This window comes from Talpa europaea (assembly GCF_964194135.1).
Source record: "Talpa europaea genome assembly, chromosome: 1".
Taxonomy (NCBI): domain Eukaryota; kingdom Metazoa; phylum Chordata; class Mammalia; order Eulipotyphla; family Talpidae; genus Talpa; species Talpa europaea.
The window spans coordinates 99896497-99911372 of record NC_140073.1 but is presented as its reverse complement, the minus strand read 5'-3'; the positions used below and the strand labels follow the sequence as shown (position 1 = coordinate 99911372).

Below are 14876 nucleotides of genomic sequence, written 5' to 3'. Positions count from 1 at the left end.
ATATTCTTTTTACATCTTTTTCTTATAGCTTAAAATGACCTTTTCCTCACTAATATAATTGCAAAGCAATACTTAATCCTTTGGATGGAAAAGGTATACCCTGAATAGATTATTTACTGAGCAGTATGAAAATGAGTTCTTTACTCTCGGATAATTTTCTCATCATTCAGACTCTTGAGGTATAAATAAGACAGGAGTAAATCTTTAAGATATTTAACAGAAATCTGATATTTACCAAAGTACACAGTTGGAGATAGAACTTAGGCCAGTGAAATGATGGAGGGTAAGGAAAACAGTGAAATGATGGAGGGTAAGGAATTATATTGTTAAATATTTTAATGCAATGTGAAGTTCTTCCCACCCCCCGACACTCCCCCACCCCCCGCAGCCCCCTTAACCATAAGTTGATAAAACTGTGAGAGGGATTTGAGGGCCAGATCATTCAGTCTTAATATTTTTCAGATAAGGGGACTTGTACTCAGGGGTTGGTTATCTGAGACTTGCTCCAGATCCCAGGCTGTAGCACAGGGCACCTGATTGCCAGCATGCTTTTGTTTGGGAATGTAATTGTTTAATTACTTACAGAGGTAGTTAAAATGTGTAAAGCGACAGGAATTTGACACATTTTGTACACTCATATTTAAACCACAATACTTAATACATACTTAATGACTTGAAATAACTTTCTGAAAAACAGGTAAATAAATATTTTGTAAAAAGAATTCTTTCCCTATGGACATATTATATTTTGTTTTTAAATATATTGAGGTATTTGTATTTGTTGCTTGATTTTGTTTTGATACTTTATATCCTGAAATCATATTATTTGTTTAAATGTTCAGTTATCTGGAGGTTATCTAAAGAAAGATTTACATAAAAGTCATTGTTAGAGGTTTAAGAAAATACTGGACTTGTAAATTTCTATTTAGTGGTCTTACTAAAGCAAAAGGAGCAACATAGTTACTGTCTCTTCACATTCATCCCAAGTGTTGTTTTTCACTTGTTACATTCTAAAGGAAAAGTAAGGGTTTGCCCAAACTACTTTTGTTCCTTAAATTCCCACAGAGAACCTTTGGTATTACATAGATAAAGACACACATCCAGGGGAAATATTTTTATGTCTACTTTCTGAATCTTAAGTCTATTCTTTAGCTGTAGTTTCAATACTAAATCATGCAACTGAAACACAGGGCAGCTGATCATGTTTACCTTTCTCAGCCAGATGCCTTGCCCTTTCCTGTTTGCACCTGTTCAGTTTTACACCTAGCAGCTGTCAGTGTTCATACACTCTATGATTACACAGAAAGGAACGTTTCATAAGCATGAATTTAAACAGTATTATCATTAACAACTGATATTTGAATCTTTTTGTAGTATATCATTGTGCAGGGAAGAAATTGTGGTAATTCTGATTTCTGACAGAATTGTTAGAGGTAAATATCATCTTAGTAAAATACAGTAAGTTCACATTACCCAGAATGAGCATGTATAATGATATGTGCTAATTGCATATCATGCATGATCTGTTTTAAACAATTAGGATAAACTGTAAAATAAGACATTCTAGACCTGGGCTGACACAAAAGATAGGTGGACTATAATTTGATCACATATTGCAGTCATTTTAAGTTATCACAAACAGCTTGAATCAGCTATTATAATAGTTATATGGAATTCCTACTTCACAGAAATTTTTGGGTAATTGAATTCCATTTCCCACAATACAATTTTTGATGCTTGAGATCAGGATTTCCTAACCTTTGCACTACTAACATCTTGGGTCAGGTAATTCTCTGTATGTGGGAGGTCCTGTGCATTATAGTGTGTTTAGCAGCATCCCTGGACTGTATTTCCTCAAAGCCAGGGCACCCACTCAGTGTGACAATAAAAAATGTCTCTAAAAGTTGTCAAAAGTTTCCTAGTGAATGGGGAGGTACTGTAAGTCACTACTGGTTGAGAACTGCTCAGATCATGGGAAAGATATAATGAATCAAACTGTTTACAATGCCTCATTATCTTCTGCATATTTTGCTCCCATCTTTCATATCAACACATTTCTTTTTTTGTAGTATTGTATGTTCATTTTCAGTTGAAGTAATCTTCCCTACCTTGTGACTTTATAAATAACTCTGAAGTTATTCATTTTAAACTATACTCTCATAAATGACCTTAACCCTGAAAGACGTACCTACTGATTGATATTATTCTATACTTGAGTGTGTTATGGGTGGGAGAATAATGTTATTATTATAGTTCATTCATTTTGATCAATGATATCTGGCTGTTTGGAGCCGAAAAGAATTAGTGGTTTGATGTGAAATGAAGAGTCAGATTGGAGGCAGTTACAGTAGTACAGTTATCATCTCTGGATGTTTCTGGCTTAATAGAAATCTCAACTAGTTGGTTCTTAAATATCTGAATCACTTTTACTTTAATGAATGTGTTTTTTTCTTAAATGAGCTGAAAAGAAAGGTTTCTACCAATTTTTATGTATTATGCTTGAATAATAGCATTTCATGTGATTGTAGAGCAATTATAATTTTCAGCAGAAAATTAACATATTAATTTTAATCTGTATTTGTGTTTCATTTTGTTTTGAAAGTTCTAAGATCAAATATTTTACCATTGGCACTTACATAATGAGGCATTTATTTTTAATTCTTAACACAAAATCTCTGCTTTTAAAAAATGTAATACCTCACCTAGCATGAACATAACCTATAAATAGATATAACTGAAATATTTACTTGAAATGAATAATCTGAAAATACTTTTTACTGCCACACATGGATAATTACACACCAAATGTTCATTTATTAAAAATAATAGCTGACAATTATTGTATGCTAGGTACTCAGCACTTTACATGCATTATTTCATTTAATCCTCCCAACTTCATCTCAGTATTACTCATGAGGAAATTGAAAATTCACTGAAATTACATAATTTATATAAGTCATAGATAATAAGTTCTAGAAAATTTTTGAACCTAGGTGATGATTAAGACACCATGTAACCTCTACCTTCATTTCTTTACTTTCTTCAACCACTAGCATATATATATGTATATAGAGAGAGAGAGGGAGAGAGAGAGAGCAAGCACTTTCTTTCAGACTTCATGTATTTTTGGTTTTATTGGCTTTTTATTTGAAATAATTTTACTTAGTTACAAAACAATGCAGAAATTTTCCATATTTTATTCCCAGCTTCCCCTAATTTTGATAATTTATGTAACATAGTATAATTATAAAATTATAAGTAAGAAAATTAATATTAGTATAATACTATTAACTAAATTACATACCTGGCTTTTACCTTTTAAATTGATTTCTAGAATTGCTTCCAGAGCTATGCTTATTAGCAGGTAAAAATAATAAAGTCTGATATCAGTAATATTTAACTTAAAAAGAAAAATTTTAACAATCAATTCTTATTAGTTCAAGCATGCAACACCATCTCAGAGTAAGCAGCAACAGCTAGACTGGATTTGTAAATTTCTTTAGAATGAAAAGAAGGATCATATAAGATAAATTTGGGTAATTGACCAGACTTGTGGTTACTAGAATTCCCATAAAACATGAACAAAATTTAGAAACTTAGGACCATTGTAAAAGAGCTGTACTTTACCTACAAGGAGAACAGTCAATCATCTAGAAGCTTTTACTGGCCAAAGGGTTGTCTTTTCTCATTGAAATGAACAAAAAAACCAAGAGTAAAGAAAAATTGTATCTTTACTGAATCTTAAAAGAAAGTTCCTAAACTCACAGTGCTAGCTCTAGTTCTAGTCTTTCTTATTGCCAGATTAAACCTGACTTTTGTAAAAACTCTATGGTGTATTTATTTTTTGGGGGGGACTCAACGATATTAGGGAATACAAGGTCAAATTTTTGAATGCCTGAGATCTACAAGCATACTGATATCTAGATTTAGAAGATAAGAGTTGCAGTTCATTTAAACATGGTGGTCTTTTCTTTGACACATTAAGTTAATGTAGATATTATAAGAAAATAGATGATGTAGTGATTCAGGAAGAATAACAAGTTAATATGTTAATTTTCCTGTGGTGGCAACACCCATTATTTTGAAAAAGGAAACCCTGCATGCCTTTGGAAGAAGATTTGTTTTACTTAAATTTAAGCTTATTTCATAAATTGGTGGCTTTGATTGTTTATTATTCCATATTTTATCTTTCTGAAAGTATTTCTAAAATTATTACATAATTAAAAAAAAATACTACATTGTTGACTTATTTTATATATATATATTTAATTCTTTTGAACAATTTCACTGTCGACTGCTGAGCATTAACATTTTTCTTCCTCGCAGATATGGAGTCTGGAGAGCGGTTACCATCCTCAACAGCCTCCACCACAACATCATCTTCATCTTCTGTACCTTCTGTGGCTTCATCAAAAGGCGGCCTTTCCACTGGAGCTCCTTCGCTTAGCTCTACAATCAACCCATGTGGTGAATATTCTTTATTAATTTTCTTTTCAAATGCTATTGCTTTACTAATTTGAGTTCATGGGTGTTTGTTTTTTTTAAATGAATGATGAATAAAATGTCCTTATTAGCTCCATTGACTTGTAAAACAAAGGTTAGGTTAAATATCTAGTCTTGTTGCATTTTCTGGATTTTGTCAGCACGTGGGGGTAGCACTAGTTATGTCGTGCTTTTCATGTTTATTAGATCCTCTCTTTAGAGTTTCATTTTAATGTCATAATTGGTTGGACCATTTAAATTAATACACTAGTTCAGGCAAAATCTTTTAAAATAATTGGCCCAAGAAGTGGATAGTGAAGAAATACACAGTTGTCCCTGGTGGTAAAATTAGTGCCCCTGCTGGTAAAATGATCCTTTGCCCTAAATTTGCGTTCAGTATTTGAAATGACCTTCACCAAACTCCAAATACCCTAGTTCACAGCAAATAAAAAATCATTTCCTTGATGGAAAGTTTAGAGTGTAACGTCTCTTTTAAATATAAATTTTATACTGTTTTAAGAGAGAGCTTTATTTCAGAAATGAAAATATCCTCAATTTTGATTATTTATATAAAAGGCATACTTGTGCCCAAGACAAGGATTGATAAAGTACATCTTTTTGCTTTTGTTAAATCTAAACTAGATTAATTCATTCCTTTATCATTTGGAAGTTTTTTAACATCAAGTATTCTTTATCTTATAGGTTATTTCTTATGTGATTAAGAAGTAGAACTAAGTGATATTTTACTTTTTTAAAATTTGGGTTTATAATTTTGGACAAATGAAATGCATACATACAGAATGCTTGCTAATGAAATACCATCACAAATTGTTAAATATCTAGTTGTTTAATTATTTTGATTTTTTTCCAAATCAATGACATGAAAAGGATGCCATTACTTTTTTGTTGTTATTGTTTTATCAGGAAATTTTTCCAGTTTTTTATTTTAGTTATCACAAAATAGCCAAAATAGCATTACCTCAAATATATATGTGTGTGTGTGTGTAAATATATATATAATTCCTATTCTTCTGCACCCTGTACAGTCAATAATTCATTCATTCAACTTTATCCTAACTTACCTTACAAATAGTATTGTGATAGGAATATATAGAATGGTGAATGCATTTGATGATATGTTGTATTCAAAAACAGTGATAACATGACTGGCACTTTACCTTAAACAGCTTTATCTAAATGATTGCACACAGTTGTATTTTTCTAATTATTTTTTTCCTGTTTTCCACAACTCTTCTTTCCTTTGTTGTCAGCCCCTTTGAGTATGTTCTCATTTACTCACTTACTTTGTATGTACTTTTAAATTAGTCTTTTGAAATACATATATATTATGGAGAAATAGCCTTTTTAAAATGTTGAGGGTTTTAATAGCATCCTTGTGTACAAAACCTTGAGTTTTCTGGTATTGTGCTCTCTCCTGTTTCTCACTTAGTTTTCTGAATTGGTAAAACATGCATTTTTTACAATTCAGATTAGTCACATGTTGGCAATGATTCTTTCCTAGTGGTAGTTAGGCATTTTGGAGAGGTAGGGTAAATTGGGTTGCTGAATGACATCAGAAATGTCCTTGTCTAGAAAGGAATTAGCCTTTATTATTTGTTTGCCAATTTAATAGGCTGTATTTATTTTTGAGATGCTTACATTTAAGGAAAGTATAGTTAATGTCTATATTTATTTAGGATTATCAGTTGTTATGGCTTATAGTTAAAATAAAGCCTGCATTTCCTTTACAGACATAGGTTACTTAGAAAATAGATGTCCTATTTAACTCAGTTCATCTCTTCTCTAGTTTGAGTCATGATTTTAATCTATTTATTACTTGACAATTCTTTTCATTTTAAAATAAAATTGTAGTGTGTTAATGAGCCAGACTTCTTTATCTTAAACAATTGGATCTCCTCGGATTTTTTTTAATGCATGTAGAGAGATGACAAAATTGAAGTTTCATCTTTAGAATGTCAATACCTCAAGACATTTTTAATGATCCCTTTGTGGACATTCTGATGTTTTAAGCAGTTATTTCAGTAGACCTCTCTCTCTCTCTCTCTCTCTCTCTCTCTCGCTCTCTCTTTCTCTCTCTTCTTCATTAATGGTGTGTCTGTAGGAATTCCTCTGAGTTACAAAGAGTGTAATTCAAACCTGCTTTCAAACTTTGAATGATCAACTAATTTCTTTTGAATCAGTACCTGTCAGGGTCTGGGTTTATATCTGCCTACAATAGCCTTTTGTTGTTATGGAGGCTTGCAGAAGACATGAGACTCCCACATCAGAGATTTTAATACTTAAACATGCAACAGATAGCAAGAGCATCATGTTGTCATTGGCTCTCTATGCCTCCTAAGTCCCCCAGGGAAAGCTGGAGGGGCCTACTTGGATTTTATTCATGCAGTGGGTTTGTGTCAGATAATACTGAGCTTGGGAAATTAAATGCTTCTATGGTAAATGAAAGCAAACTCCCCCTTTGTCTGGAAGAAAATGGTGCTTACTATAAATGCAACGTTGAGAAATGACTCAGTTAAGGAGTTACCAAGGCCATGCATTCTTGATATATCCAGCAGTACCATGTAGGAACCTTGGATAATTACCTCTAACAACACATTTTTAATTTTATTATAGTAACTTGGGCAGAAAAATAACACTGCAATAGAAAGATTGATTAAGCCATTTGCAAATATGATAATATGGATGATTTCAGAGCATGACTGTTGAATTGACTTGCTTAAGGAAATTACCTCTGGTTCAGTCTGGATACCACTCTCCAAGTCCCTAGAATCCGTGGATCATGCTACCTCAGCTGCATTCATTGATCAGAAATCACTGATGTAACTGACTCCAAGACTATTTGCTCTCTCTGCTATATGTACATCAGCAAAAAGTATAGTTAATGTACTCACAGTCTGCATACTTAAGTATTTCTTCCCAAATACATCTAGTTGGCACAATCTAAATATTATTCAGAATCCTGGCTCCAAGAGAGGTAAATTTCTTTTAGCAACCCAATTTCTGTGTAAGATACACTAAAAGGAGGTTGGACCAAATACTAAAGTGAGCTCGATATCTACCCATTTGAGCTCATTTGGTGATAGCCCAGCCCTCCCTGGCATATCTCTCCTTGTCTGAATTGTATTTGATCTATACATATGGTTTTTATTCCAATTTTCACAGTCTTTTTTTAAAAAAAAAAGAATTTCATTAGTGTATCTAATAATCTATATATACTTTCTACAAATCTCCTTTGATATATGGTTCTATGTAACACTGTAATTAAACCAAATAGAATAAATGCTTAACATATGATGATAGGACTCTAAACTGTTACAGACAGTAGCAAATATCCTTCACAAAGTTTATAAAGACTTTATTCCTTCTATACTGTATCATTAATTTTACTCTACTTATTGGAACATGACCTTCAACTTAAAAGCTTGACCTTAATGTCTACAATCCTAAGAAATGACAGACCAAAACTCTCCTTTTACCCCTAAATACTCTTCGGTTATTGCCATTTTTTTTGCCTTTCTTCTCAATCAAACGTCTCGTAAGATGTAGCTGCACATACTTTCTCCTTTTCCTCATCTTTCATGCGTGTCTTAACTCACATCAATATCACTTACTTTATCCTCATCTCAGCCTCTCAGCAGAATTGACACGTTGACCACTTATACTTTCTTGAAAATCGTGTACTCTCGTGTTCTATAATACCACTTCTGGTTTCTCTCTTTAGTTCTTTGAATATGCCTGCTTAGTTTTGAGTTTGTGTGTGCAGCAGATTCCTTTACTCATAAGGGTTGCATATTTCAGGTCTTTGTCCTGAGGCCTCTTATCTCCTGTATCTTTGTTTACATGAAGACTGTCTGAACTTTCTTTTTGAGCTCCAGAATGTACGTATTTTACTTAGGTTTTCATAAGCATCTCAAACTTAACAAACTTAACATATCTAAAACCAAGCTATTGGTTCGGTATAAATAAATAAATTGTAGCAATATTGCCCTAATCTGAAGCAATCCATTGTCCATCACCAGGAAAATGATCAAAAATGTACCAGAACTATTCAGTAGAAAGCTACCAAATCATATAATGAAATAAACTATAATTCACACAGTGGTATGTACACACTAACAATCTAATATTTCCCCAAAACTTATTTATGTAACATTCTTCCTTATTTGAATAAATAATTCCATAAAAATCCACTGAATAACTCAAGCCATAAATACAATAATCATGGTAGACTGTCACTCTCACATCCAAATCCTGTTGATTCTCTGTTTAAAATAACGCTTGAGTCTGTACACTTTATTTCTCCACTACATCTATTCTATATATACTAAAATCTCAACTGTAGTCTTAGTTTACTCTAAACTGGCCTTTTCATTCCATGCTGTACTTGCTTTAATCTATTTTTCTCATAATAGAGTGAAGCTGATTATGCAAACTCTATTAGTTTTTTTTAAATTTAGGTAAAACTTACATATAGTGAAATTCACCACTTTAAGTTTATGTGGATAGTTTGGTGGGTTTTGTATGGATTGCTTCATAAGTTTTGACAAAATTATGTAGTCATGTAATTTCTAGATTATGAAACATTTTCATAATAAATTTTATGAAGTCAGATACTTCTTCCATCCCCACTCGTGGTTAATCAGTGATCTGCTTTCTGTCACTGTTGTTCACCTTTTCCAGAATTTTATGTAAGACATATAAATGAAATGATATATACTTTTGTGTCTGATTTCTATCACTTAGCATAATGCTTTTGAGGCTTATCTATACCATTGTGTGTGTTATGTTTATTCCCTTATATTACTTGGTATTATTCTACTGAATGGCTATGCTAAAATTTATCATTTACCTGTTGATGGACATTGGATTATTTCAATTTGGGGCATAAATGAATATTCAAGTAATGAGCCCTTGTATGCATAGGTGCTTTTATTTCTTCTGGACAAATATCTAAAAGTAGAATTTCTTAATAATATGGTGCGTTTTTATAAAAATCAACAGATATTTTTCAAAAGTGGTTGTAATATTTGGTCTCCTCTACCAGCACTCTATAGAGTTCTAGTTGCTCTATATCCTAGCTAGTCCTAATAATATCCTATTATCAGTCATTTTAATTTTAACCATTCTAGTGGATAGAGTGTTACCTCATTTTGATTTTATTCCCTTAAAAACTAATGGCATTGAGGGGCCTCCCCGGTGGCGCAGCGGTTGAGCACTGGGTTGCAAAGCTGCCTGCAGCCTCTGCAGCTCCAGCTAGATCCCTGGCCACCAGGGAGGGTCCCACATGGGGTGCAGACCTCTCCTACTGCCCACTGCTCCCCTCAGCAGTGTACTTTGATCCTTCTGCCTGTTCTGCTCTCTGCTCTGGCTCTGGTGAATTCCCTCACCCTCTCCAAAATTCTGACTGTACCCAGTGCTTGTATAAATAAATCTTAAAAAAAAAAAAAAACAAACAACTAATGGCATTGAGCAAGTTTATTTGCTTACCATATGTCTTCTTTGGTAATATTTTTTCAAATATCTTGTCCATTTTCAAAAACTGAATTTTCTTCCTACCCAGTCTCTTTTTACTTCTTTTCCCATCTTCAATGAAATTGCACCTTTAGTATGATGTTGTATAGAGGCGATAAGACATCTTTTCTTTGTTTCTAATCTCAAGGAAAATGTAGTCATTATTTGTTTAATAAGTATGATATTAGTTGTATATTTTTGGTAGAAGCCTCTTATAAAATTGAAGAAATTCTCTTCTATTTCTACTTTCCTGAGAGTTTTTAAATTATGAATTGGTACTAAATGTTAACAATGATTTTTCTGGGTTGAGATTAGCAAATAAGTTTTCATTTGTACTTCACTAATACTGTGAATTACATTATTTTATGTTACACCAAACTTAATTTCAGGCATTTATCCCACTTGGTCATGATCTGCTATTCTTTTAAAATATTACTGAATTTGATGTGCAAAATTTTGTTAAAGAACTTTACATCCATGTTCATGAGGGATACTGGTCAATAGGTTGTTTTTTGTTTTTTTTTTTCCTCCCTTGTTATTTCCTTGCTGGAGGTAAGTTGGGAAGTTTAGCACCTCTCATATTTTAAAAGAATTTGTATAAAACTGGCATTATTTTTTTCCCTAAATGTTTGTTAGAATCCTCTGGTGAAATTATCTGGGCTTTGGAAGATGCTCTTTAAGTTGTTTTTGGAAGATATTAAATTATGAGTTCAACTTTTAAAATAAAGATATAAAACTGTTCAGATTATCTTCTGTTTTTTGAGTTAACTTTATTTTTAATGTCTCTCAAGGAATTTTTCCATTTCATCAAAATCATTGAATTTATACAGATGAAATTCTTCCAGATAGTATCTTAATGATATAGGAATTATAGCGATGTCTTCTCTTTGATTGTTGATAGTAATATGTGTCTTGTCTCTTTTGTCTGTGTGATTAGAGGTTGATAAGCTTATTGATCTTTTTGACAAACCAGCTTTTGGTTTCATTTGCTTTTCTTAATTTTCTGTTTTATTGATTTCAGCTTGTATGTTTATTATTTCCTTGTTTTTCCATGGGTGTGATTTCCTGTCCATCCCCCTCCACTTCTTAAAGAAAAGCTTAGATTATTTATTTATGACCTTTCTTCTATGTGCATTCTACTGTTATGAAATTTCTTTTTAATTACCAGTATATTTGCATTGCACCCATTTTGACATATTGTCATTTCATTATCATGCTTGTAAAAAATGCTTTTTTGTGTAATTTATTACTTTAAACACAGCAATTGGCTATTTAAATTCTTTTTTGATGTCTATTTTACTTTCACTATACTCAAAAAACATACTGAGGATAATCTGTGCTCTATTTTTGCTTTCTACTGCTTCTTTCTTAGATTGACACCTAGTGTGGGGCTTCTCAGTGCCTGTGAAAATTGTTGGTCAACTGAGTACTTAGGCAGATAGGAGTTGTTAACTTCTGTGCTTTCTTACTTTTATCCCTTCCTAGTTTCCAGCCCCACTGCTACCTTTGGACTTCGCACTCTAGCACTTCAGGCTTTCTGCTGTCTAAGCTATCTCAGTAAAGGAATGCACTCAGTTAAGAAATACATCAAACTGAACAGATCTGCTGTATCTAGCTTGGTCTTTCATGAGTAGTTTTTTGGGTTTTTTTTTTTTTTAACTGTTTTTGCTAGTTATTTTGTAATGGCTCGAAGAGTTCTTACTCATTGTACACAATGTACTTGTAGCTAGAAGTTGGATGATTTCTGCTGTGACTTTGTTTACTGCCACGATTTCCCCTTTAAATTTCCTGATGTTTTCTCAGCTCTGGATTCTGACCTCTGGCACCTTTAGTTGATAAGCCTGTTAGTTTTTCTACTATTATTTTTTGCAGTTTTAACTGTGAGTCTTGGGCAGCATTCTCCAGACTAGAAAGCCACAAAGTAATTCTCATTACCATCTTTCCAAATTAAACTATCCCCTAACTTTTCTCTGCTGTTGGATGTTTTCCAGGCACTGTAGTTTTGTTTTTGCTGTTTTTAACTTCAGTGTTGATAATTCTTTTTTGTGGTTGATTTATGTGACCACTTCATTATAACACTGTTACCTGAAGTTATTGTCTCCACTTCCCCCAAACACAAATTTTTATTTATGCTCTTAATTTCCTACAAAGCACTTCTTCACAATTTTTAATTTTTCATTTGGTGTTGTCCTGCTTATTTGTCTTCCCCCCCCTTAATATTTATTTATTTATTTAGGCACTGGGTACAGTCAGAAGTGCAGGAGGGTGAGAGAATTCACCAGAGCAGGGAACAGAACAGGCAGACTGACAAAATACACTGCTGAGGGGAGCAGCGGGCATGGCAGAAGTCTGTGCGCCATGTGGGACCTTCGCCAAGGGCCGGGGGTCGAACCTGCGCTGCAGTGGTTGTAGGCAGCTTTGCAACCCAGAGCTCAACTGCTGCGCCACGGGGGAGGCTGTCCCCTTTTTTTTTTTTTTTTTTTTTTTTTTTTTAAGATTTACTTATTCATGCATACAAGAACCCGGGGTACAGGCCAGACACGCGGGAGGTTGAGAGGATTTACTAGAGACAGAGCAGGAAACAGAACAGGCAGACTGACTGAAATACACTGCTGAGGGGAGCAGCAAGGAGACAGGAGAGGTCTGCGCTCCATGTGGGATTCTCGCCAGGTGTCCAGGAACAAACCTGCTCTACAGAGGCTGTGGACAGCTTCACAGCGCTGCGCTCAACCCGTCTGCACCACCAGGGGAGGCCCTATTTGTCCCTTTTTTAAATTTAAAGGGCGGGGCTTCATCGGTTTTCTTTTATCAAGATGTATACAGTCTCTACCTGGCAGGAAATATTAATAGTCAGGAAACAAATGAAGAAAGAAAGAGAAGATGAGTTTGTTGGGCTAGGACTTGAATTAGATGATAAATTAACTCTAGTAAGTTTTCAGTGTTGTGCTTTGTTCTGGTGATACCCAGTTACTATGCAAATTTTATATGCATTATAAACCACAGGGTAAAAGAATCTTAAAGATTATTAATGAGGATCTTTAAATGTACTTACATTAAATACTAATGTAGTACTAAATGTATGTACATTAAGCACTGATTAAATCTATTTTAAAATGTGCCAAAATGCATTTGAAAGTCCTCAAAGGCCAAAGTTTTTACAAAATTAAGACTCATTTTGTAAAACCTAGCTATTAAATTAACCAGAGCTTAAGTTTACAGTTATTAGAGAATCATGAAAACTAGATAAGCCTGTGTTTGAAGGTTTGGGTAGAAAGCCAAAGTTTCATTTTAGTTTGTTTTTATTAATGTATGAACTATTATTAGTTGTATATTTAGTTGAGTTGTTTAGATTATAGGTATCCACAAGCCATAAATGTGCTCAAATGTCTGGTTCTCTACCCGTCCTCTATGGGAATGATGAGTTTATTTAATGAGACATCTGATCACAAGGTACCATATATTTTTTAAACATCATTTTACCTAACTTTTATTAGTAGAACTTTGTAGTTTTAATTTTAGCAGTAAATTACTAAAGAAAGGCAATGCCTTCTTCAGTAAAATATTCTTAAACATAAACCCAGTGTTAGGGGTTGAATAGTGTTTTCCCTCAAAAAAAAAAAGTTGGACCCCTAACTGCCAGTATCTCAGAATGTAACATTATTTGGAGATGGGATCCTTCCAAAGGTAATAAAATTAAAATGAGATAATATAGTTAAAAATGAGATTATTGGAATTGGCTTTAATCCAGTATGACTGGTAACCTAATAAAAGACAAATTTGGACACAGTCATGCAGAGGAAGGTTGAGGTTTCCAAAAACTAGGAGAGAAGCATGGAAAAGCTCATTCCTAGTGCCTTCAGAGGGAACATGACCTTGCCACCACTTTGATTTCAGACTTGTAGCTTCCAGAACTATGAGACAATAAATTTTTATTGTTCTGAGCTACCCAGTTTGTGGTATTTTGTTATGGAAAGCTCTAGCAACATAACATAGCCAGTATGTCTTTCAAAGCTGATTTTAATAATTTTTATTCACTAGGAGAAAACTAGGTCTTTTTATTTAATGAAATATAAGTAAAACAAGATTTAAGAGATTGTTTTTACAACTATCTTTTTTTCTATTTCATTATTAAAGTACAGCTATATCTGACAAAAATACATGTTTATGAAACTTTTTAGCTTTTAGCTTTTTAATCGATGAACTCTCAGACCTTTCATTAGCACTAACAAATGCTTATTACAAAAAAGGGACTTTTCTGTCTTTTGAGAACAATAGTTTGTCTGACGATTGATAGATGATTTGCTGTACTGAATCACAAGCTTGTTCACCATGTCCTCTTTTCTTCCCAAGGTTTTTTATTACCTAGGCATTTAATGATTTGTTTTCTAATGAAAGAACTTTCTGAGGGAAAATAGTAACTTTACATAAAATCCTGGCAGATAGCAAGTTAATGAAGTGATAAAAGTTAATATCACCCGTACTATATAACAATAATCTGGAACCCAGATATGTTATACTGAGAGCACATTGGGTATCCTTTCCAAAAATATATAGCTTCTTCTAACCATGAGAATGCTTCAGACAAACCCAAATCGAGGGATAATTTACAAAATATTTGACTAGTACTTTCAGTATATTATGGTGGTAAAAGACAAGAGTAAGGAACTTTTCAGATTGGAGAAAGTTAAGAAGACACAGCAACTAAATGTAATGTGACATCCTGGGTTGGATCTTGGAATAGAGAAATGACACAGTGGGAAATTGATGAAATCTGAATAGATTTTATTTGAGATCATCAGGGTTAATTTCTTTAAAACTGGTTTTGAAATTTGTTTTTTGTCAGGTATTATTTTTTATAATTC

At 33.2% G+C, this 14876-nt stretch overlaps 1 protein-coding gene across 4 annotated transcripts in view; it reads left to right on the top strand.

Moving 5' to 3' along the window:
* Positions 1-4328: 4328 nt before the first annotated feature.
* Positions 4329-14876, top strand: part of BAZ2B (bromodomain adjacent to zinc finger domain 2B) — a gene marked incomplete at its 5' end in the record, with an annotated part of 102514 nt that continues 91966 nt past the window's right edge. For all 4 annotated transcript variants that reach the window (XM_084235176.1, XM_084235178.1, XM_084235177.1 and 1 more), the window contains one exon: positions 4329-4467. In XM_084235176.1, coding sequence (XP_084091302.1) covers positions 4329-4467 — 139 coding nt within the window. The remainder of the gene's footprint in view (positions 4468-14876) is intronic.